At 32.0% G+C, this 25,048-nt stretch overlaps 4 protein-coding genes across 5 annotated transcripts; 2 read left to right on the top strand and 2 right to left on the bottom strand.

Moving 5' to 3' along the window:
- On the top strand, positions 1–3,916 carry LOC11430503 (dr1-associated corepressor homolog). Its single transcript, XM_003627966.4, has 6 exons — positions 1–326; positions 1,431–1,503; positions 1,593–1,686; positions 2,401–2,532; positions 2,619–2,676; positions 3,101–3,916. The coding sequence occupies exons 1-6, from the start codon at positions 294–296 to the stop codon at positions 3,626–3,628; spliced, it is 918 nt and encodes a 305-aa protein (XP_003628014.1). The 5' UTR covers positions 1–293; the 3' UTR covers positions 3,629–3,916.
- A 3,648-nt stretch (positions 3,917–7,564) lies between these two features.
- Positions 7,565–10,853, bottom strand: LOC11431251 (cysteine proteinase inhibitor 6). The gene is made up of 4 exons (XM_003627965.4): positions 10,586–10,853; positions 9,998–10,223; positions 9,089–9,234; positions 7,565–7,878 (listed from the first exon to the last, which is right to left on the bottom strand). The coding sequence occupies exons 1-4, from the start codon at positions 10,799–10,801 to the stop codon at positions 7,741–7,743; spliced, it is 726 nt and encodes a 241-aa protein (XP_003628013.1). The 5' UTR covers positions 10,802–10,853; the 3' UTR covers positions 7,565–7,740.
- Positions 10,854–11,842: 989 nt separating this feature from the next.
- On the top strand, positions 11,843–20,181 carry LOC11429535 (65-kDa microtubule-associated protein 5). Of its 2 annotated transcripts, XM_039829693.1 has the most exons (12): positions 11,843–12,094; positions 12,962–13,168; positions 13,795–14,040; positions 14,140–14,355; positions 14,624–14,779; positions 14,865–15,024; positions 15,781–15,932; positions 17,083–17,170; positions 18,481–18,554; positions 18,631–18,705; positions 19,497–19,784; positions 19,943–20,181. In XM_039829693.1, exons 1-11 carry the CDS (start codon positions 12,026–12,028, stop codon positions 19,758–19,760), a joined length of 1,707 nt encoding a protein of 568 aa, XP_039685627.1. In that variant the 5' UTR covers positions 11,843–12,025; the 3' UTR covers positions 19,761–19,784; positions 19,943–20,181. The 2 variants fall into 2 exon arrangements, with proteins under 2 accessions (XP_039685627.1, XP_003628012.1); XM_003627964.4 differs by lacking the exon at positions 19,943–20,181 and having other exon boundaries at positions 19,497–19,844.
- Positions 20,182–20,860: 679 nt separating this feature from the next.
- Positions 20,861–24,043, bottom strand: LOC11434575 (WAT1-related protein At5g07050). Its single transcript, XM_003627963.4, has 7 exons — positions 23,722–24,043; positions 23,578–23,640; positions 23,214–23,330; positions 22,330–22,582; positions 22,026–22,187; positions 21,447–21,598; positions 20,861–21,304 (listed from the first exon to the last, which is right to left on the bottom strand). Exons 1-7 carry the CDS (start codon positions 23,916–23,918, stop codon positions 21,061–21,063), a joined length of 1,188 nt encoding a protein of 395 aa, XP_003628011.1. The 5' UTR covers positions 23,919–24,043; the 3' UTR covers positions 20,861–21,060.
- Positions 24,044–25,048: the final 1,005 nt, after the last annotated feature.

Below are 25,048 nucleotides of genomic sequence, written 5' to 3'. Positions count from 1 at the left end.
ATTAGTTCATTTCATTTCACAACTTGGATCCCATTCCACACTGCTCTAAAACCATTGGTCCGTCACAAAACTTCTGTAACCAACGTGTTACTCTCATAAACCTTTCTCACACATTGCGTTGAACGAATCTCAGAAACGATGAAGTGTGTTTTGTACCTTTGGATCTGAAAAATGGGTTCCTTTGATCTCATCGCGTTGACCTTGGGAGCAATTCTTCTCTTCAAAACTTGCGATTTCACCTTCTTACTCTCTTTCTTCTACTTCTTCTGATCTCTCTCAACTTTTTCGTTACCATGAAGAAGAAGCTCGATACCCGTTTCCCTGCTGTAAGTATTTTTTTTTTCTATTTAAAGTTTTGATCTTTTTGTTATTTTGTACTGTTTTGGAATTATATTGAGTATTTTGATGATTTTTGTTATGTAGGTTTTCTTCTAAAATTGTGTTTTTTTGCTTAATTGTATTTGGTAATTTACCTCAATTAAGATAGAATTTTTGGTTTACATAATTTCATTTGACCTAATTTTTGGAAATTTAACTTTTTTTTTTGGGTTTTATGATGCTTGAGCTTGATTAATGAACTTGATGGGTTTTGAGTGATGTGGGTATTATGTAGTTGTGTGATGTTATTTTTTTTAGCTGCTTAGCTTAATTATGGAAAATATACTTTTGCTTCATTTTATTTGGTAAATTTTTGGTTTACATAATTTAATTTTAACCTAATTTTTGGGATTGTACTTTTTTGTTTTGTTTTATGATGCTTGATTATTGAAGTTGATGGGTTATGAGTGATGTTATCATTTTTTAGCTGGTTAGCTTAGTTTGGGTTCTATGAATCTGTGATGCACTTACACAAATGCAAACATTGAGACACCACATTGATCGTAACAACATGTGTTAGTGTCGTGTCTGTGTCTGGTGTCCAACACTGACACATGTTGGATGCCTCAGTGCTATATAGTCTATGAACCTAAAACTTTCATATTGGAGTTGTGTGATGTTACCTTTTTTTTTTTTAGCTGTTTGGCTTAATTTAGGTTATATGATCTTTGAAGCACAAACACAATACCAGACAGAAAGTCAACATAACTGCATGTGTCAGTGTCATGTTTGGTGTCCAGGTGTCCAACACTGACACATGTTGGATTCTATGGTGCTACATAGTCTATGATTCCAACCCTTAGGACCAATTTTGGATTTGTTTGGATTTCTATGATTTAAATTATTTGATGGATGCATCAGTTTAGATTTCTTCCATAGATAGGATGCTTATATGAAATTCTAATTGTGTTGAAATTATACTATGTTTGCGGAAGTATTGATTTGTAATCTGAACTACGTTCAAATCATCTAACTTTATCTGTTGAGAATCATAAGTAGTGTGCGCTTTGTAAAGAAACACTATTTGATGTGTCTGAAACATAAATTTGCAGGCTCGGATAAAGAAAATAATGCAAGCTGATGAAGATGTTGGAAAGATAGCATTGGCTGTGCCTGTTTTAGTTTGTGAGTTGCTTTAAATTTGATTAACTATGTTGTTAAGTTTAAGCTGCTGTTTGTTGGTTTTGTTTACATTACTATTGAATTCATTACAGCTAAAGCTCTGGAGCTATTTCTGCAAGACCTTTGTGACCGCACTTATGAAATAACTCTTCAAAGAGGGGCGAAAACCATGAATTCATTGCATTTGTGAGTATATCATGCTATGTATTACTTTTCTATGATTTTCCGTTTTAGTGAGTCAGATCTAACTCAAGAAATTAGAGTGATGTCTCTATAATGGACTTATTTTAATGTTGTTAACTTCGATTTAAAACTCACATTTGTGTAAGTGTGAATATGTAGTTTCATTGAAAGTAAACCAGAGTAATTAATGAACTCAATTAATCGTCGTGGTCATTGTTGGAATGTTCAGAAAAACTAACATTCAGTGTGATTATTTTGCAAGATTATCATCTACAACAGTGGAAGTTAATAACTTATTCTGTCTTACCTTTTAGATGTTTTCCTTTTTAGACAATTTGATTTGATTTCTTTTATTGAACATGTGAAAATGGAATACAATCAATATCTGAAGCCAATGAGTAGTCTCATGTGACACTTTTATCATGCAATCGTGATTCACTTAAAACCAACCAAATCCTTATGAATTGTTTGCACTGTGATTCTAATATCTGTTCTTGTATGGCTTAAGACATGATTAGTTTTACTCAATATGTCCTGCAATGCTTGATCAAATAATGCACGGCTTGGGATCTTCCTTAACTGATTAATTTTAACTAGTATTCAGATACTGTTCGAGTATTCTATTATTTTTTTCTCGTGCCTTCCTTCCTACCTAACTCATTTTATCTACAACAAACTCTAAAATCAAGCCTAACGAGTGTCAAATGTAAACTGCAGAAAACATTGTGTACAAAGCTATAATGTATTTGACTTTCTGAAGGATGTAGTCAGCAAGGTTCCTGACTACGGCCATGGTCATGGCCATACTGATGCTGGTGGTGCTGATGATCAGACCATTCCTAAAAGAAGGTTTGAAGTCTTATATCTGCTAATTCATGTGTTTTTACCTTTCTGATATACATGTAGTTATTAATGCACCTAAACCATGTTTGCAGGAAAGCTGCAGGTGATGATGGTAATGACAGTGATGAAGAAGCTAAGAGGGGCAAGATGGTAATTGTACTTTTCCTTATATTAGTATGAAAGCCCCGTGTTTTAATTTCTTAACCACTTCTCAGCACCATTTGGTCAGCATCAATCACACAATCACATGTCTTAGACTAAGTCCCTTTTTCTCCATAAATAACAAGGTTGTATATTATTTTCTCAACAGATGTTTTCACCCAAATTACAACAATACTTTTAGGAATACTTGGAATTTAAAAATAATGATGATTTATAATTTTGTACTCTTTTCACATGCTCTAGTGTTTATCGTCATTGTTTTCCATTTGTGCAAGCAGAAGACAATCCTGAAATCTTGTAGCAATGTATAATATGTCCAGTTAAAGAATATCTGCATTTCTAGCCGTTTCTTATTCTAGGAAAAAGCAATTCTATATCTTGTTTGATTAGTGTTTTTTTCCTTCTATTTTAGCTTGAGTTGGGCCACACTAGCCCTACTGGCAGGGGAAGAGGCCGAGGTAGAGGAAGAGGACGAGGTCGAGGTCGAGGACGAGCTATTCAAAGAGAGGGACATCATCAGGAGACTGAGTCTGAGCCTTGTCCTTCTGTTCAGCAAGTTAGCCAAAATACTACAGATACAAATGTGGCTATACTTGATGGCACAGAGTCAAACGAGTTACCAAAGAATAATGTTGTTGTTCTTCCTGCTGATAACTCTGACTCACTCCTTAATATTGATCTGAATGCCAATATGAACGAAAATGATGACAAAAAGGCTAGCACAGTTGCTAATCTCACAGTCACTATTCCCGAAGCCGCTAATCCTGAAGCTGCCAATCCCCCTGTGTCTGAACCTCCTCCACCAGACAGCAGTCATCATGAAGAAATTCCGGGCTGGTCCCTTTCTGAGGTGGACAAGATGGCCATTGATTCGATGCAGCTTGCCCAGCTTGGTACACGAATGGATGAAGATGATGAAGATTATGACGAGGAAGGGTAAATTGTAGTCTTCAGGAGAGGGAGATTAGATTAGCTAAAAGCTCATTATAAGTGTAGAAGAAGTATATACTAGTGTTATGATTATAAGTATTCACTAGCCGTCATAACATGTCTTATGTTGACTGGGAAAAAAAGGGTTCTGAATGTCCCATTTGTTTAATATGGTTTATCTATGTTAGCACATGTTCGCTGTTGTATCTGTCAGTTATGTTAGCTTGTTGTACTCTTAGGTCTGTGTATTGTATATCAATGTTCCATATGTAGTAAAATTTTATTTTATGCATCCAAACCATTGGAACTTCTAGTCTTAACTGTAATATTTCTGCATGATTGTTAAACCTTTTCAAAGATGGAAGTTCAATATTAGTTTGCATATATTTTGAGCCTCAAGTAGTAAACAAATTTGACAAATTATTTGAAGAAAATTTACATGTTTAGAGCATGACATTGATGAATCATCCTCATTTTTTGTGGAGTAGATAATGAGCTCCTTGGTTGCATCTTTTGACATGATGGAGAGTCAATGCATCTTTTAATATGGAATTTTTGGCATGTTAAACTTAACTGTGGTATCTCCTTTAATCAAACTTATTATGTATTTCAAGGTTTATTTATTACTTTGTGGAATAACAAAACAAAATCTGGAAACCAATTCAATTCAATGATTTTAAGTTATATAAACTATTTTATCAAAAAAAGAAGTTATTTTGTATATGAATGTGCAACTAAATTTATTGAGTGGTGACTAAGTTTTATAGTGTTTTGGTAAATTCTTAAATACCAATTAAAAAAAAAAAAAAACACATCTTGTTCCCTCTTCACATGTACTTTTTGCGTTTCCCCTTTCTCCTATGCATAAAGTTCGATTATCTTCTTTCTAACCTCATTTCGGTCGTACTCTAAGGTCTTTCGCATTTGCTAAAAGTCTGTTTGAAAATAGAAATCTCAGTTATTGTTTGATGATATCTTGTTATGTGTTATGTTGAATACCTCAACTTTAATTTATAGGATTTAATTCATATACATCATCAGTGAAGTGTTTTTACACCATCATTAATTATAACGGTCAAACCATTAGAAACAATTAACTTTTTTCATAACTATTTTTAAAGTTACACACATGATTAATTGTGTTGTATCGCTTTAAAAAAATTGTGATGTGTCCACAATATAAAACTTTTTATATTGATGGTGCATGAAAAGTTAACTCTTCCTTATAATAGTTTGACAATGAATTATGGAACATGTTGATTTTTGATAAGGTTATAAATTTTTTTGTAAAGGTGCTAAGGTGACGTATACTCATAGAATATGTAAATCAAAGCAGTTTAATTAATAAATTTGTTTTACACAATAAGTTAATTCACATTGTGCTTTTTAGAGTTTTAAGCTCTGCGTGAAGTAATCAATATAATATAGGTTTAATTGCACTTTTGGTCTCTATCTTTTCAAAAGTTGTAATTTTGGTTCCCTAATTAATTAAAATACAAAACAGCCCCCTACGTATTGGATCTTTGGCAGTTTTGGTCCCCAAGGCAATTTTGACTTAGTCTTCGCTGACGTGACACCTACAATGGTCGACACGTGGCACCTCACGTAAGGGATGTGGGTGCCACGTCAGCAAAGACTAAGTTAAAAGTGGCTTTGGGGGCCAAAACTGCCAAAGATTTAATACATAGGGAGCTATTTTGTATTTTAATTAGTTAGGGAGTCAAAATCGCAACTTTTAAAAAGATAGGGGGTAAAAAGTGCAATTAACCCTATAATATAATGTGGAGAAAATACATTTGAACATAAATAATAAGGACTTCACATGACGTTTTTTTGTACATCATGTGACATTCTTTTGTCTTTTAGTGTATTTTTGAAATCCATGTAAGTTATAATTAATTTTTAATTAAGATTATTGTTAGATTGTGCCTCTTCTTAGATACTATCGAAATATTTAAAATTAGTGAAGCAAACGAAGATAATGATAGAGATACCTAGGATGTAGAATTCAACATTGGTCGGTCCCATAAGTCGATTCAACTGGTAAAAATGACGAAATTGATAGGCCGGTTGTCATGACCGGAATTCGAACCCCTATACCTCCACTTTATGTGTGAGTTTATGATGAATTTGTCATCTCGTCTATCTACCGAAAAAGGAAAAAAAAAAATCAATGTTGGTAATGGTGTGCATAGTGAGAACGAGAAGAGGACTTGGATGTTGTGATAAAAATAATTGGAATGACTGACAATACATGTGTTGGGTTAAACGGACGGAATAGAAGTGTAAATTAAAACTAAAAAATTAAAAAGAATTGAATATTAATGCGTAATTAACGGCGTAATGAACATCAATATTTATTTTGAAAAACCCTCTATTAATGAGAGAAAAATCAAGTGACAAACTCTAAAAAATATTTCACTTTATCAAACAATATTACAACATTTTCTCCACTCTTCTTCACAAATATGTTTTATCGTGAGGTAAAATTTGCTACATTAAGTCATCTATTTGATGTTTCTTGTAAACACACGTTGATTACTATAAAGATTCTAATATTCGCACTATGGTGAGAAAATAGAGGTGTTGTGATGGAAATGACAATGGCAAATATAAGACCTTGTCACCTATTGTTGGTGATCCTATATAGTCAAGACTATAGGGTATTTTATGAAGATTTTTTTCAAGAGACGATGTTCTTATTGTAAACGAACTAAAAGTGTCCAACATTTTCTTTGTTTTAAACAAAAAGAGTGCCCAGCATTAACTGGACGTGAGGATGAGGATGTATCATGGAGGCATGATCTTCAATTTTGAATTATTTTATTTAAGTCCTAAATATTAATTGAGCTCGTATTTATTTTAATTAATATAAATTTTAGGGTTAAATATTTTTAGTTTCTATGAAAAAAAAATTAGTCCCTACAAAAACTTTATCAATTTTTTGTCTTCATATTTTACAAAAACGAGTGTTTTGTCTCACCTTTTATACATAAATATGGGTGGTTTTAGTCCATATACAGTGAATAAAAGCACTTATTTTTATAAAATGTAAAGACTAGAATGGGTAAAAGATATTTAGAGCATGTTTGACCCTGCTTATTTTTCACTTCTCTTCTACTTTCAAGGAGAAGTAGGGTCAAACACAATTTTAATAAAGTTCTTAATAAGAGAAGTATCTTTTTTAAAAGGAAAGAAATCAAATAGAAATGACTTTTAAAATAAGATGTAAAATTAAACTTCTAGACAACTTTTCGGAACTACTGTTCACACGCCCCAGCATCGATTCCCGCAGAAACCATATTTTATTTGGTAATGTCATTGTTTACCATCTTTATATTCTAATATTGGATTATTTCCAAACTCTTTCAATTTAATTTATGATAATATTTTACATAATAATTTATAAATTTTCATTTGGTAAAAAAATAACCAGGTCTTTACAAAATTTAAATTTTTATAAAAAAAAAACGTCTTTTATTTTATATATGATAATTGTAATAAAATCTCAAAGTTCTTTTAAAAGTATTTTGCCAAACAAATTTTAACTTAAAAGTACTAATTAAGTTAAAAAAAACAACAAATACCAAACAACTTTAACTTCAACTTCAAAGTTTTAATTTTCAACTTTATTCTAAAAGTGACTTTTAGACCTAAAAAAAGTAGGGCCAAACGCACCCTTATTGGGCCTAAAATTATATTTAACTCTGAATTCTATATTCCTTCAAAAAACTCTGAATTCTATATATGCTCTTGTTTGCAAGTGTCCTTTACACCCATGAACTTGAACTTGGTCGGTACAAGCCTCCCAATATTTTTCCCTAACACAGGCTATATACATTGTAATCCCAAGTCAACACACACATTTTCATAGACACACTAATGTAATTAAGATCAGGGGTTTCTTTGTTATAAATGAAACCATCAAAAGTTGCAAAACAATAACTAGGCCAAGGCATAAAGAAAGCACTGATATAATTGTTTAGACATATATAACAAGGGCAATATTCGTAACGTACTAGTTATGTATGAGTCATATATGATACATCCCATGTATAAAAAGTGCAAATTTAGGGTCCAAGCAGGCCTATAATGCTACTGTGACCAAGCTTAATAGTAGGACTAGGAATTATCTGCTTCCATCTGATTAAGATGGAAGTTACCTTCGCTATTCTTGTGCACCTCTACCTTGAACTTCTCTTCTTTCTGTCCCCGCTTGACCTTGAGAAGCAAGTTAAACTTGGCAGTATCATCAATGACCTGCACAACAATTTAGACATCCATCAGTGATGAAAAACCGAGAAGCTTGTAACTAGCAGCCCAAATGCAGATTCTCTTATGTTTGGTTTTATTCACTAAATAAACTATATCGTTGGGGACAATGTCCTAACAGCAAGAACATATAGCTACACTAACTGATATATTCAGTTGTCTCATGCTATACTAAGGAGACATGATAATGGGAGAGGCCTGTTGTTAAAATTTCTCTATTTAAATATTCAATAGGCCTCTTCCACATATTGGACAAAATCATCTACGTTAACCTCAAATGTTTAAAATAGAGGATTTTGATGAGAAATGACACATTTAACGGAATCTGGCAAGTTGTAACATATTTTCTTCCTTAACAGAACGGAACCCTGTATATAAAAAGTAATAATAAACAAAGAAAGAGGTCACAGATAGAGATGCACATAATTTTCACATGTGAGCTTTTTAGCTTTAACTACTTTAATCCATGATTTTATTTTAAGCAACTTGTTCTTTAATTTGTTGTTTCATTACACCTTTTCTATCTATTCATTCAGTGTGCAGTAGATGAAACACCACAAATATAACTCTCTACAGATTTGAAATGTATATGTATGCCTGTCCGTCTGTCAATCTTTGTGAGTCTAGACTGTAGACACTTTTACAGTTTCCCCATACTTCATAAAAGAATCATATATAACTCTTTACTTGATTACTTACGCACAGGTATAGTGTAACAAATGAGCATTTCAATAGATTATTATTTTAAGTTCCATTGTCAAACCAAACAATTTTAACCGATAAACTTAGATTAAGAAAACCAGCTATGCACGAGTCTGTTTCTCCTTACCCTATTTTGCCATTTCTTTGTTCAAAAAAACCTCATCCGCTTGCATTATCTCTATGCAAATAACAATGATAATATACAAAATAAAGGGGACAACGTGCTAACACGTAGTAAAAACGGCTAGTAGAACTCCTACAGAAAGAGCAAAAACATAGAAGAATAATACTAAAGACAAAATCATGACATGGTTGAAAACAACTCTTTATTGTTTCTCGTTTTTCCGAATTTTCACTTTTATTATTAACATTTTACAAAACTTGGAAAAAATGAGACCTTCTATATGACATTTTCCTAGAGCTGAAAATATAAACATCAAATTACAACCAAAAACTCAACAATGTGGCATTTCAAAACTAGAAATAAGGCACTGACCTCAGCCTTTGCATCAGTAACCTCATGGAGCTCATAGGGCACTAGTGAATTGGACCTCTGCTGGATGGTCTTAATAGCATGATTTGCTGCATCCTGAACTTGAGGATCATGTGCTGGAACAGACTGCCACCCTGGCTTGTGGCCATCTAATAACAAAAACAGAACAGCAGAAGATGGTATTAGCAAACACCTGAAGTTCAAATGTTCAACAAGAAATACAAGACAAATTAAGCAATCATAACCTATGTCCAGGAACTCAATGCATCACTTATCAGTTAATAACTATGATTATAATGGTTAGATTGTCTTTTTTACTTATAAAATAACAGGAACCATACGGTAAATTCCAGATAAAATTTAGGCCTCACTCCTACAAGCCTTTTTCTACATTTCCAATGGAAATGGCGCATGGATAAATACCAATGCTCGCATCCTGATGTTGCACTAAATATGATATCATAAATTCACTACCCTGCTTATCTCCAAGTTCACTTTAAAGCAGGATTTATGATGATGCGCAGCAATTTTGGCAATATGCAGGCCTTCTTCTGATCACTCAAAAGCACGGATTTTAAGGTTGACGTGACAAATAAAGAAATATGTTTGATAAAAACAAATTTAAAAGATAATATTACCTTTCATTGGTCCAGTCACTAATTTAATCTCTTTTCATTAATTTAATTGTAAAATAATTGATAAAGTAAGAGTATAATTAAACAATAAAAATAGTAATATAACCTTGAAATTTGAAAAGAAATGATAAATAGAAAGAAATATTTGCTAAAAAATAAAATTTGACAATTAGAAAGGGACAAAGGGAGTACTTGACTACACCCCTTCAAACACCCCTATTAATGGCTAGCATGTTAATCATATCAAGAAATAAGTGGTTTACACAAAATGGCATACCCTTTATCACACCAAGATCTGAAGTGGTAAATGATGGTGCATGACCATCACCAGCATGCTTGAACTCTGTAAGTTCTTTAAAGTTCATCCAGGGTTTTACCCAGACTTTGGCTTCATAGATCTTCTTCTCACCCGCATCAATAGCCTCAAGAGTAAGATGATGCAGTGTACCAGCAACAACCTGTTCCCGTGCTTTCACCACCCTTGCGAACTCCAGAAGTGAATTCTTCATGATTCAAAAAAAGTCAACAGTTTTAGCTCACATAAAAACGGTCTTTAGAGAATCAAACCACATACCACTTCATTTAGCTTCGATGAAATGATCACTTCATTCATCAATTCACTTTAGACACTGAAAGTGTGTAATCTTAACTTGTTGATATTTAATGCACAGGTGTAAGAAATCATAGTTTTGTTGCAATATCAATTTTGTATAGAAATAGCGTATACGGTTTTTTTTTTTTTTAAAAAAAGAGCTTATTCATAAGCACTTATATGATAAGTCCTTCCTTTAGTTGTTCATCCAAACAGTACCTTATTATAATCACAATTCTTATGATAAAACGAAATTAAAGAAAAGAAAGGAACCTGTTTGGCGTTGTGTTGATCAACAGCGAATCGAGCAAGAGATTCAATTTCGAGAGAATTTTCAGAGCTGGGGGAATCCTGAATACCTCCGAGTGGAGTGGCCATTTGCGCGTGATCGAAATCGGAGCAGTCACCGGAAGATTCTAGAACAATGAAGAGAGCGAAGAAGAAGAAGAAGAAGACTAAGAAGGGAAGAATATAAATGGTTGCTCTCATTCGGTTTGTTTCTTACTTTACTCACTAAGGAAATGTGCTTTAGTTTAACGCAGCAGTGTGTATAAGGAAAGTGCTTGTGTGTAAGTGCCGTATGTATTGGTTTGCTTACGTGTTGCTTAATTTCGAAGCCACGTATTCTACACGTTATGTCCACTTCTCAAAGCATGGAGATTCCCATTTTGGTTGCTTAGCAGCTTAATCCTTTGGATCGTTTTTGGGATACGGATTCCATTTTGGTTTCTCGAAATATGCGGGAAGTAGTATATTTTTAGGCGATTTTGTCCATATTAAAAAATTGATAATTTTGGCTTCTTTCGACTCACGACTCACGATATGTATCTTATTTGAGTTTAACATAGTTATTAAGATAATGATTAATAATGAAAATAAGTAAATATTATAATGGAATTGTAAAAGGAACAAATAATTTGAGATTTTTTTTGAGAAAGAAGACACTTATTATGAAATGAAGAGAGTATAATTTTTAAAATTAACATCAATAACTTCTATATTACATTATCAATTAGAAGCATAAAGGAACATAGGTTATCTACAATTTGATTATTTGAGGAGTCATCAACACTGTCGTTTTATCCAAAACAATTTAAAATAGTTAAACCGTAAATTATAAGTACAAAATGTTTAAAAGGGAATGTTAAAGAGTGTCCTCAAAAATATTGATTAAACATCGAAAACAATAAAGCTTTTACAAAAAATGATATAATTATTTTTGAAGATAAAAAAGTGATATAATTATTATTTGGTCAAAAGCAACACATTATATTTCCAAGATTTATATTTCCGAAACAAAACTTTTATTTATGGGTTTCTTAATCAATGTTTCAGGATATCGGTTATCAGACCCATGTTTAAATGAGTAAAAATTAAATAAATGAATTATTATTAGATTTAGTCAACTTTTTTTTTTTTTTTGAATGGGTCAAATAAATTAACTTATTACTTAATTAATCAAAATAAATTATGGTTAATTTATTTATTAAAGTGTGAATTTGGCGCCAAAATCCAAAAGCAAAACACAAGTGAAGTAGTACAAGTTCTCAGTTTTGAAAGAAAAACTCAAATCAAGGGATTTTCTTTCGCTCATCATTATTATTACAATTACAATCAATTTCAACAACGCTTCAAACGCTTTCCGTTTTCGTCTTTTCGATTCCCAATTTCTCTCTTTCTAGGGTTTCGTTTCTCACTCTTTCTTCCGCATCAATGGCTTCCACACCTCCTTCCTTCTCTCCTTCTCGCACCACCTGCGCTTCTCTCCTCCGTCAATTGCAGGTTCTTCACTCATTCACATCCACTTCAAAGTTTTTTTTTCTTTCAATTTTTGTTTTTGTTTTTTTTTAATTTTTGATATTATGAATTTTGAGTGGCGGAAATGATAGAAATGCGAATTAGTCATTTTCAGTTTCAATTGAACCAATAAAGTAGAGATTTTGATGCTGCCTCGTGTAAGGTTTATCACAATTCTTTTCTTGTGTTTTGTTTTCATTTTCAGTTCTTTTTTTTTGGCTAATAATTATAAAAAATTGTCAAATTTTGTTGTTTTTGTGATTACTTAATCTAAGGGTTTCTTAATGAAATGTTTGGTTGTGTGATTTCTGGCTGGTGTGTATGAAATAGAGTTAATCTTGAATAAGTACGTCGAAGTTTTTCAGTAAATCTTGAAACGGTTCAGCGTGTGTTTGGCGAAAATCATGGGTGTGGTAGCCAATTAAATACTGATTCGTTCTTGGCGAAAATGGTTTTTGTAATGTTCAGCATTTTACGTATGAAGAAACATCGGTCAATATCTTATCGTATGTGTATCCCACTAGTCTCTTTAATTGTGCGCTTAGAAAAATCTTGGTTTACCAAAAAAAAAAAAGTGGTGTGAACAATTGAAAAAGGGTATGCTGGTAATTCCTTTTTATTGGTGGTTAATTTGTTATCATAAATAGAAATAGAATGAATCGTAGTAGCGATTAAGCTTACTAGTGTTTTTGATCTAAATCGACTTTAATTTTTTATTATAATTTGGTGTAACCATCCAACAAAAGAACACATTAGAATCAGCCTTGATGGGGTGATATGCTCAAGTTTTGATGGATATATGAATGCAACCTTTGGTGAATGCATTAATGATCTAATGTTTTGGATTTTTAGGTGATATGGGATGAGATTGGGGAGAGTGACACTGATAGAGACAATATGCTTCTTCAACTGGAGCAAGAGTGCCTTGACATTTATTACAGAAAGGTTGAGCAAACCAGAAAGCACAAAGCTGACTTAAATAAGTGGTTGGATGATGCTGAATCTGAACTCGCAGATATTGTTTCTTCACTTGGGGATGATTGTGTGTCGATCTCACGGGTATGTTCCATTGACATCCTGTTTTGTACTACCGCTATTGTTGCCATTAACACGACACCCTTAAGTACCATTTTGCATTAGATTTCTGCAGAAAGAGTAAATCCCCTAATCTAGGTGTATATCTTCAATCATTAAGTCATTCTGTGACAATTTCAAGGATCAAATTGACAAACTTGAAAAGATTAATTGAATATCTTCAATCATATTCGGCATTTGTGACCATTTCTAGAGTTAACTTGGCTAACTTTATAAGACTAATACTGTGTTTGACGATTTTAAATTGTGATCATTCTGAAATTGGGTTAATGTCAGAAACCAAATTACCCTATCTTACAATTTCAATAACTAAGTTGGTGATTCCCTTAAAATAAAACATTAGGAATGGAACCTAAAACTTTCCATAGTTGGATTTTGTTTGCGCTCTCTTGAATCTTTTATGCAAATCAAAACATAATTTTAGCATTTATTAGTTACTTTTATTTTCCTCGTTGTTTAGTTAGATAGAAGACTGTATTCTTTACACTTGATGATTCCCAAATCTCATGTTTGCTCATCTTCACAATTATAATTTGGCTAATTGAATCTTCTAGATAAATATTCATTCAATTCAGTTCTGTTTTTAACAGGGAAAGGGTACTCTGAAGCAGCAATTAGCTAACATTAGACCTGTATTAGAGGACTTGAAGTCAAGGAAGGCTGAGAGAGTTGAGGAAATTTTAGAAATAAAGTCCCAAATATCACAGATATGTGCTGAAATAGCAGGCTGTGGACAGTCCAAAGGTGTCACGGATCAAGATGTTGATCAATGTGATCTGACCATGGAGAAATTGGGGGAACTTAAATCGCATCTTCATGAACTTCAAAATGAAAAGGTGCTACCAAATTCGAAATATAGTCACATAATATTAGTATCCATATTTTTTTAGTTCCTATTAAGTGTTAGCTCAATATTGCTTCCTTTTTTCTCTCAGATCTTACGCCAGCAGAAAGTGAAAAGTCACATCAGTACTATCAGTGAGATTTCAGCTGTAATGTCAATTGATATTTGGAAGACTTTAAACGACATCCACCCAAGCCTGAGCGGTTCATCAAATGGTGCACCACAATGCATTAGTAATGACACTCTTGCTAGATTAACTGGGGTTGTTCTTTCATTAAAGCAGGAAAAGCAACAAAGGCTACAAAAGGTGACTTTTTCTGATCTGGATTGAACTACTGCAAATGAATATGTATGTGTCTTGCTGCATGTATATGTATGTGTCTCACTGTTGCTATTACAAGTAACACATCTGGATCATCTCATTCGATGCAATGAATGAAACAGAAGTCATATTTTTTCTTTTCTTTATTGTGTATCAGATGAGTTTGCTTATTTTTTCTAATTTTGTTATTGACGGAGCACTTGTTTCCAATAGGTTCTTGAAGATTTATGAATATAATTTTACTTTCTTGCAGGTACAAGAACTTGTTAAGTTTTTGGTAGAGTTATGGGATCTTATGGAGATACCCATTGATGAGCAAAAGGCCTTTAGCCATGTTACTAGATTAATTTCAGCATCAGTTGATGAAGTGTCAACCCAAGGTGGCCTTTCTGCTGATGTCATTGAGCAGGTGAAACCTTCAACGACTTGTACTCTCATTGCAATTTATTTGTATAGTCTGAATTTTCATTGCTTGGTTATTTATATTTGTGTAGGTTGAGGTTGAAGTTCAGCAGTTAAATGTTTTGAAAGCCAGTAAGATGAAGGAATTAGTGTTTAAAAGACAGAATGAACTTGAAGAAATATACAGAGGAGTTCACATGGATATGGATAGTGAAGCTGCTAGACAGACTCTGACCAGCCTCACAGAATCTGGTACATAAAATTATGCCTAAAGTGTCATTGAATTTTTTTCTTGAAATTTCAATGTGGCTACTTATAAATTTACCTTTAGATTCCATTTTCTTCCCTCTGAAATACTCTCTGGACCTGATGTTACAGATATTGTTGTCAGAATCCTATTCAGAATCGTGAAAACCAACGATTTTGCGATTTAACTCACCCCTACCAATCCGAATCGTAAATAGAATCCTGATTTGAGTAAAATTCCTGCAAAATTGCATGAACACATGAAACTGGCATGAAATCGTGCAATGCCATATGATTCTAACAATCCTGGCTTTGAGTCGTCTATGTTTAAGCTTTTTGACTAGGTTGTTTTATGTTTAAGATTTGAGACCGAGTCATTTATGTTTAAGATTTGTGTCTTCGAGTCTTATATGTTTAAGATTTGAGACTTGGTTATTTTACTATTATGTTTGTTTAAGATTTGAAATTTTGAGCAGTTTATGCACTATAGAATATATATTTAGTATTTTTTTTTTGTTTTGGTAGGAACCTTCAATCTTGGTTGCGATTTTATGTTTTACGATCTTGCTATCCCCTTTTGATCCGACAAACATAATCCTTCGATCTTGGTTGCAATCTTATGTTTTACGATCTTGCTATCTCCTTTTGATCTGATGCAAGATCTCAATCTGACAACCATGGTTACATATTTATGTGTGCATCCATAATGTCCGTTCTTAGTTACTATTTTCCTTTAATTACATAAGCATTTCGGCTTTGCAGGTAATGTTGATATGTCTGAATTGCTTCAAAGCATGGATGAGCAAATCAGGAAGGCCAAAGAGCAAGCTCTAAGCAGAAGAGATATCTTAGACAGGGTGGAGAAATGGAAATTTGCTGCTGAGGAGGAAAAGTGGTTAGATGAATATGAAAGGGTAGATAACTTTCTTCAGTTTATTTCATTCTTAAATAAGCCATAAATTGATGCAGTTGAAATTTATCATCAGATTACAACAAATGCTATTTTATATCATTTGTATATGCAAATGTTTTTATGATTGTTTTCAACCCACATATTTAGCTTATTGTTGTCAAAAGGGAAACTGATGATTGTCATATGCACATAATTTACCATAGTTTATTGTCGTTTATTGGTAATTCAATTTGAGTTTATTTGGTTTCCCTTTAATATATATATTTTTTGAATAAATTCCTTTCTAATATTTAACTATTTACTATTTTTGAGCCTTTACAACATCTAAACTTTGATACTCACAAGCTGTGGGTCCCTCTTCTAAATAAAGTTTATTTTTAGCACCAGGCAGGGTGGTCCTGTGCATTCCTCACTTAAAACCTCAATTATCGTTACATGTGATATAAAATCATTTATCTACAAGCATTCACTCGTAAATTTAGTTATCAGGAGAATTGATCGTTGACAGTTTGTAGATAGTATAATATCTTATAGGTTCTTTATATAAGGAATTTGATGATTCTGAACATTTGGTTGTTGAATTTGCTTCAATATCTTGATTGTGTTCCTTGTAAATGTGGTAATGTTATCTCACCATGTCTATGGTGCATAAAAAAATATTAGATTTAAGTCATAAACATTCTCTGCTTTGTTTATTTTGCATCATCTTGAAAATGAAATCATAAAAGTTACTGAAAGCAATACTAAGCTATCGGTGATGGTTATTCGTGGCATTTGTGAACTTTGACTTTGATATCCGAAGTTAATTCATCAATTCTATCTAGTAAAATGAAATTTATTTTGGGAACATATAAAAATATAAACCATGATAAATGCATTGTGAGAATTTCTTGTTGGCACAAAAATACCTTGTTGTGTAGGATGCAATGAAATTTCTTGTTGTTTCGTTCTATATGATTTAGTCTCATAACATGTTACGCTTGAAAGATTTTCGCTAAGTCTCAGGTTGATGAATTTTGTAAGCAAAACCAAATTACTATATTCCATTGATGAATTAATTTTTTTTGATAAGCTTTCTCTTGTTTTCTTTACTTAGTAGATCTATTTTGAGAAAAATAACAAAATATAATCTGTTTTCACCCTTATACCAGGATCAAAATCGATATAGTGCAGTAAAAGGAGCACACAAAAATTTGAAGCGTGCGGAGAAAGCACGGATTCTTGTCAGCAAGATTCCATGTGAGTCATTATTTTATTTTAATTTTTACATTTATATTTGATCTAGAGAATCTTGATTATTATGATAGATATTTTTGTCTTCATGTTAAGGGAAACCTGTGAACTAGTTGCTGTTTATGCTTGAATCATAATGCTGTTAAGATGTTAGTGTTATTTGAAACATACCGAGTGATTCCAAGTATGGCCATATATAGTTTGATTATGCGATACTGATAATCAATATTTTAAAAATCTGACCAGTGATCAAACTGGCGAGACCTGCAGATCATGGTTTAATTAGTTCATCCATGGCTTAACTGGATGACTAATAAATAAATAAAAAAGTAAATAGCATTAAAGTACGAGATTTAACCAACTGGCAAGCTGGCTGGTTCCTAGTTCAAGCAGTTGGTAACTATCTACCTTAATTTTTAAGTGAAAGAAGCCACTGGAATATCCACTCATATCTGACCTGTACTAATTTGAGATGGTGAGATATAAATGGAAAGCTCTTTGAGTGCAAACCATACGTTAAGTAGTTAACTAGCAAAACATAGTCAGAGGTCAAAATTGGGAAGCTAGACAACTGTCAAAATATACGATTTAGCTGCTGTTATCTTTATCTAAGAAATCTTACTAGTGAGGCCACAAAGGTTTTCCGTTTGCTATAGCTACTGAATATGCGATCTGCAAACTGTCAATTAGAAACTTCTAACCTTGCTTTGCCAATTAGAAACTTCTAACCTTGCTTGACTGACAAAGAGCTTTTCATATGGGGTGTGTTGGCAATCAAAATCTATATAATTTTAATGGCATTATATAGTACTATCTAATTTTGAAAGAAGTGAATTCAATAAAGGTGGGGAGAATGAGATTAGCTTTATCCGATACAAGATGATCATCATTTTATATATGTATGTTGTTCAAAAGATTTTCTGAAGCTCGTGTCTGCTTGAAGTTTGATATTTCATTTTATCTGAAGATTTTCTGTTTGATGATAGAAAGTGTTTACACTCACCGGATTAAAATAGTAAATTAAGGTCAACTAGGCTATGGATTTCTTTGTAGAATTTTAGTAAGAAGCAGCGCCAAAGTTACAATTTAATTATTTTTCAAATTTCCATTATTGGATTTGGAATAGAAATTGGTCAAGTTAATAAGTGAAAACCTTTATTTTACGTTCAATAGCTGGCAAACTTAAAATAGTTATGTTTTGAGAAAAAAAAACCTATATAAGTGCTTAGTCCTAGGTTGTAACTTGTAGTATTATCATGATGCTAGTTTCCTCATTTGTTTAAAAGTAACTTTCCTTCCAATTTTTTACTGAGCAGCTGTGGTTGAGAATTTGACTGCAAAAGTGAAAGCATGGGAGACGGAAAAAGGAATACCTTTCTTATATGAAAAGGTGATGATGACTATACTATGTTATTGACTATAATATGCAGAATGATTAGTCAGGTTCTGACTCAAAATTATTTCAGGTTCTGTTGTTGAATAGCTTGGATGAATACAACGTACAACGACAACTGAGAGAAGAAGAGAAGCGGAAATCTCGGGTATGACTTATAGTGATAATATTTTTTTCTTCCTCTATCGTCCTTCTCTTACATCTTACTTCTATATCATTGAAATTAAAATCTGTGCGGAATGAAAATTAATATGCATTTTCCATCAAGCACATCTGTATTCCTGGTGATCTTATTTTTGACTTATTCAAAAATTTATTTGAACATTGTCGATAATCATGTGAATTTTTTTAATTACTAATTTTATGCAAATATTGGACAAAATAATGTTGAGTAAATGATTATTACAGCCATTTTATGTTATGGCTATGCGTTGCTGAAACTATGAAATGAACAAAAATGACAAACACAGCAAATAAGTTTTGAAGGTTGAATTTGGTTTTAGTCCTTATAAATATGATTATTTGCTTTTAATTCTCCCTTTTTAAAAAGTACAATTTTGATCCTTAGTTTTTGAAGTACACCACTTATAGTCCCTCACCCTGACACCGCTCAGTTAAATAATGATGTATCTCACAGAAAGACAAGTCATTAGTGCCAATGCGGTCAATTAAATTTAGTTGACAGAGGATATATATATATATATAAATGATTGTTATTTTAAAATGGAAATAGAAACTAGGAGGGATGAAATGAAATTTTAAAATATATTTTGTAACTTCTTACATGATGGAAAAAATTGAAAAATGTCCTATACCACTTCACAAATAATCAAGTTTTACATTATTTTTGTCACATAATTTAATTTGGATGGTAATTGATTGTTTTTGTCAGCTTCAAACTTTTGATTGCGCAACTATTCATTCTGGTCTTTTTAACAGGAGCAGAAGCGGCTTAATGAACAACTTGCTGTAGAGCAAGAAGCAATGTTTGGTTCAAAATCTGCAACAAAGAAGCCTCTGAACCAGAGCAGTCATGTTAACACTTTAGCTGGGACACCAAACGGGCGCCGGATGCATACTCCTTCAGGCCGTTATGGAACATCGGGTGCAAAGGATCGTAGGGAAAGTGGCAGAGTGAATAACATAATTCCAGTGAACTATGTTGCTCTTGCGAAAGATGATTCTGTTTCAAGGGGCAGTTAAAGCTGCCCCTCAAATTTGACTCATGTAAATCATCAGTTTTATCTGTAAATATGCTTATTCTAGTTATCGTATTTCTTTTTGCAACTTTATACGAAAGCTTTGCTCTCTAAAAGTAGAGATTGATGTTAACTTGGGGTGTTGATTGTGAATTCTTACATGTCAGATGACAAATTTTTTTGTAGGATCAATACAGAAAGACTGTATAAGTTGTGAGCTAATAAAAATAAATTACAGAAAAGTGATTCATACTCATTCATGGCAGTAGTTGGAATAAGGCATGTTGTTTCAACTTTACTAGAGTTGGAACATATGAAAGAAGTATCTATCACTTGCATCTTCTACAACAGAAAAGTTGTTCAGTAATTCAAAGTAGGATTTGTTCTTGACAACCACGATACTCATTTGATAAATCTTATTTTAGTAAAACATTTTCCATTTAATAAGTTTTTTATCAGGTTATTTGGATGATGTATCATTGTAATTTGATGAGCTATTGGGGTGCATATTGTTTTAGTGCTATCTTATTAGATATTTGTTATTATATTATGTCGGGCTTCTTTTATTTTGAAACAACTTTTGATCTTGAAAAAGTATACACAAATGGTTAGATACATTTTGAAGATGTTATCTTTTCACAAATTAATTTGTAGACAATTCTTAACATATTGCAGAATATATTCCACACCAATTTATGATGAAAAGATATCAATAAAAAACATAGGATTATACATTTTTTGTTGCATTATTTGAAGATATGCAATTGTAATAAAGCACGACTGTGACTGCAAATACAAAGAATGCAATTATAATTTAGAACAATGCCTCCACTTGACTTTATAATTGTTAAAAATATGATCAATAATAGGATGAAGCACACTTGGTGCAAGATTCCCAAACAAAGTAAAATGGTTTAACACACTGTTTTCCTATACTGATGTGTGTGACACAATTATATGAGAAAACACAAATCACTACCAACCTAGTGGAATCTGAATCAGGCTTCATTAAAAATATAAAATAGAATGAATGAAATCCCACATATTTTTTTGACCACAACATCTATACCAATAAAAAGATAGAGAGAGAGAAAAGAGATAAGATGGAAAAACTTTATGATTCCCTTTTCTACATGGATTAGTTGGAATTTTGTTACAAAATTATATATAATATATTTGCTCAAACACAAGGGGTGATGGGGTGAGGAAAACTTGCTAAAAATAAAAAGGGACAAAATGGGGATGATGGAAGATGAAGTAAATGACATACATTCCTAATCACATTCCATTTCTCTTAAAACTTTTTATTGCTGGTTAACATTATTAGTAGGAATGCTTATTGCAACTGAAGAAAGCATGTTGTTAGTATCTTCAACTTGACCATGTTTTACTTGATCTGTGTCATCAATCACTAGACCTGAATTTCCACTCATTTGAGGACCCTTTATTGGCAAAGGAATATCATCTACTTTTCTCTCTATTTCTTCCTTGTGCTTTCCCCATAGAACAGAATATAAGCCTATAACAATCAAGATGGCACCCATCACACTGCACCCACATAGTCCAAAATCAAATTCTTTAGTTAGTCACATAGCTTTATTCATTTGAATGATGACAAAATCTATTACAAGTTGGAATAATATTCAAGAAAAAATTCATAATCAATTTTATAATATAATGCAAAATTTACCCTCCAGAGTAAATTTGTTCTGCAAGGATAAAGGATCCCATGATTGCAACAATGATCATCATAAGTGGGCTAAAGGCAGTTGCAAAGACAGGTCCTTTCTTCCTAATCACTAGCCCTTGTACATAGTATGCCAAGCTTGAGGTCACAATTCCCTAACAAAAATAAATTAAATTATTAGAAAAATAATAATTTCTAAGAATTACAATAGTAATTAATTAAATATCTTTTGAGTCCTTCAAATATAAGTACTGACACGAAAATCAAAATAATAGAGAGAGTAAGTATACAATAAGCGCATGCGTGAGTTGTTCCAAAAATTGTTAAAAAATGGTACAAATATTATTTCTCTTAAATCATACGGAACATTGTTTTACATATTCAATAAATTTTAACTGTCGAATTGTAAAAATAGTTTAACTTTTATTATAATTACTTTTAACTTCATGCATGCATGTGAACGATTATGATTTGTTGACAATGTAAAACTTTTGACATTGCGAATCAAAAATTAAAATATTGTAATAGTAAAAGATAAAAACATTTTTTGAGAGGTAAGTTAAAAACATGGAAGATTCTTACAGCATAGGCAGAAGCAAGTAAACTCATATCCCAACCAATCCTCCATACAGAAGGATCATGCTCAGCCACAAAAGTAACAGCAATAGCTTGAAGAGTACCAATGAATACCACAAGTGAAGTAAGACTTAGTTGATGATGCTTGTACGTCTCTATAACTTTTGCCTAACCCAATTAATAATTTGCACAAAAAAAATATGTTATAATTAATCAAACACACTCTTTTTCAATAAAAAAAAAGTATGATAATTAAAGTTAGTGCATATTTTTTTACTATATACTTTAAATCTTTGACCTAATGTCTTACTTGCAAGACAAAGAGTGAAGCCCAAGCAAAGGTGGCAATGATAAGAAAAGTGCACCCTAAAATCCAATCTCTTTCAGAAGATCCTGTGGTTGATGTTTCATGTGTTTCATTTTGAGGATGTCTATTTTTGGCCCATACCATTTCCACAATAGGACCTTTATATAATGTCATTAGCATTGCACCAGCCACTGTCAAAATTGTTCCCAATATCTTTGCTTGGCATCTCACTTGCTTTATGTTTATCTTCTCCATCCTTTTCATATTTAAAAACAAAAATGAGCAATTCTTAAATAGAAGAAATAAACTTTAGTGTAAATTGACTAGTAAAAAGAACTTATGGTTACAATTTAATACACTAAAAATAATAAATTAATGATGTTGAGAAAAAAATATAATTCTTTTTAAATTGTCTCGTCGCTAAATTTAGTTACGGGTTAAGAATGAATTTCACGCTCTCCTTTTTTTTTTTTTATGGTAGCCGGGGTTTGAATGCCGGATCTTGCATATATTATGTTTTATCCCTACCAACTGAGCTAAGCTCACAATGACCACGTTCTCCCTTTTTACATTTTCTTCCCTATTCTAATTTTTTTAGCAGTGAATTAATATTTTCTTTCATTAGTTTATGCCACTAATTGTTTTTTCTAGCGACGAGGTCTTAAAGGAAATATGAGAGGTTATGTTTTCTATTTTTAAGTTATGATTTACATAGTATATAAAACAAGAGATTATTAATTAATTGGTTTCATGCTTAAAACTTCTTAATTAAATTATATAATCTTGATTTACAATAAAAATAAGATATGTATTCCTTCTTCCATTTTCTACATAATCTTGTCACCAAACATTCATACCCTTAAAATAATCTAAATTTTGGTTATTACCTGCATAAAACTGCCATCACAAAAGTCATGGCTGGAAGCACGTTGCTCATTGCACAAGAGAAGGTTGGGGATGTGAGCTTCAACCCAGCATAATAGAAATTTTGATCAATCACTGGCCTGTAATTTATTGATCAAATACAATAATCACATTTAGTATATGCAAGTTTAATTTAACTTTACACTTTTATTATTCATGCTATATTTGTGGTCCATGTATTAACTTTTCAGTCCCTCTTCAAAGATAAAAAAACATGTAGGTTTTAGATTTGGAAGAACTAAAAATTGTATATAGAGACAAAATAGATAAAATGTAAAATTTATACGACTTTTTTAACGCGAATTAAAGTAGCTAGAGGAGACTAACCCAAGAAGAGCTAGGACGAAAATTTGCAAGAAAATTCGGAATGTTATCTTAGGTTGACCTTTCCTACAAAAATGAAACATTAAGAGTTAGCATATTAATTTGCAATAAAAATGTGACTTTATGTTAAAACATGTTTATACAAACCTCTCAAACATGAATGCAAATGGAGCTATAGAAGCAGTAGCAAAAGCGTGGCGATAAACGACGAGGACATAGTGGCTCATTCCTTGGTTGAGGGAAACCTTAGTGATAATGTTCATACCAGCATAGCCAAATTGTAAACATATCATAGCAGTGTAATGTTTCATGTTCTCAAAGGAATTTGATTTTTCCATAGCCATTTTTCTTTATTTATTTGTGAAGAAACTAGATAGGAGAGTTGAGCAAATTAGAGTAATATTGTAGTATAGAGAAAAGAGGAAGAACACTTGCAAGAAGGTTTGTGTTTCTTCCTAAGGAGTAGCATGGGTAGGGTTCTATTATTTATACCAACATGGAATTTAATTGGTTACGTCATATAATTGTACACGTATAATTTGCATTTAATATAGTGGGGTTGGCATTGGTGGATTTATTGTAATAGGGGGCAACTCGACAATGCATATATTTTAATGCTTTAGGTAAAAATATTGAAACAACAATGGAATGCAAAATGATTGTTTTGCATAAAAAAAGTTAGTTTTTTATTTATGACATAAAGTGATTTTTTTTATAGAATAATATTTTTTTAAAAAGAACGCACAATAATATGCTTCATTTGCATGAATGTAGCTTCTTTATGAGAACTGTTACCTTTCATAATTTCCAATGGAATCCAAAAAATTATTTTATTGCTGTGTTCTAACTTTGAATTAATTAATCCATTTTTTAAGGCATCCCACTTCTTCAACTAAATCTCACAGTCTAGCAGGAACCCAATTATAGCAGTAAATAATGACACATGTATCAATTATTAGAAAAAAGTTAAACTACTTTAAAGTAAAATTCAAATATGTAACCAAGAAGAAATACCAACAATGGATTGTTAAATTGTTAAGGGATTCTTGTAAAAAAGAAATTGTTAAGGGATTCAAGCCTTTAAGTAAATGGTCATGACTTCAATCTCTCACGCTCTTGTGTCTGAAATAATCTGGTTGAAAAAGGAGAACCGACTTTGTGTCCATATATTTTTCAATGGAGATTAATCACTCTAAAACTGTGGTGAAAACTTCGTAAAAAAAAAAAAATGGTTCTGCTCATTCACATTCCTAACACATATATAGTGAGAGTTATAGATAAATTGATTTATTTTTTGGTTTCTTATTTTTTTTTTTTGCTAATTCAATCTTTTTTTAGCATAGTGTACAAATTGTTTGTGATTTGAAACACTTATAAACTTTGAAATTTAAACATACGTTTCATGGGAGTAGAAATGGATTCCTTCTCTTCTTTTTTTTCCCCTTTGTCATTCTACCAAAAAAAAATTAATGTA

Source organism: Medicago truncatula, chromosome 8, assembly GCF_003473485.1.
Source record: "Medicago truncatula cultivar Jemalong A17 chromosome 8, MtrunA17r5.0-ANR, whole genome shotgun sequence".
Lineage (NCBI taxonomy): Eukaryota > Viridiplantae > Streptophyta > Magnoliopsida > Fabales > Fabaceae > Medicago > Medicago truncatula.
The sequence above is the reverse complement of the archived record's forward strand: the minus strand, read 5'-3'. Positions and strand labels throughout refer to the sequence as shown.

Bases quoted from the DNA above. Each gene is read 5' to 3' on its own strand.
- LOC11430503 (XM_003627966.4), top strand. From the start codon at position 294: ATGAAGAAGAAGCTCGATACCCGTTTCCCTGCT. The intron at 327-1,430 runs GTAAGTATTTTT...ATAAATTTGCAG, and splicing joins TCGATACCCGTTTCCCTGCT to GCTCGGATAAAGAAAATAAT. The intron at 2,533-2,618 runs GTTTGAAGTCTT...CCATGTTTGCAG, and splicing joins CAGACCATTCCTAAAAGAAG to GAAAGCTGCAGGTGATGATG.
- LOC11434575 (XM_003627963.4), bottom strand. From the start codon at position 23,918: ATGGCTATGGAAAAATCAAATTCCTTTGAGAACATGAAACATTACACT. The intron at 23,331-23,577 runs GTTAGTCTCCTC...AATAAATTACAG, and splicing joins TTCGTCCTAGCTCTTCTTGG to GCCAGTGATTGATCAAAATT. The intron at 21,305-21,446 runs GTAAATTTTGCA...ATGTGGGTGCAG, and splicing joins GAACAAATTTACTCTGGAGG to TGTGATGGGTGCCATCTTGA.
- LOC11431251 (XM_003627965.4), bottom strand. From the start codon at position 10,801: ATGAGAGCAACCATTTATATTCTTCCCTTCTTAGTCTTCTTCTTCTTC. The intron at 10,224-10,585 runs GTTCCTTTCTTT...TGAATCATGAAG, and splicing joins ATCAACACAACGCCAAACAG to AATTCACTTCTGGAGTTCGC. The intron at 9,235-9,997 runs GTATGCCATTTT...TTTTGTTATTAG, and splicing joins AGATCTTGGTGTGATAAAGG to ATGGCCACAAGCCAGGGTGG.
- LOC11429535 (XM_039829693.1), top strand. From the start codon at position 12,026: ATGGCTTCCACACCTCCTTCCTTCTCTCCTTCTCGCACCACCTGCGCT. The intron at 14,356-14,623 runs GTGACTTTTTCT...ACTTTCTTGCAG, and splicing joins AGCAACAAAGGCTACAAAAG to GTACAAGAACTTGTTAAGTT. The intron at 15,933-17,082 runs GTAGATAACTTT...CCCTTATACCAG, and splicing joins GGTTAGATGAATATGAAAGG to GATCAAAATCGATATAGTGC.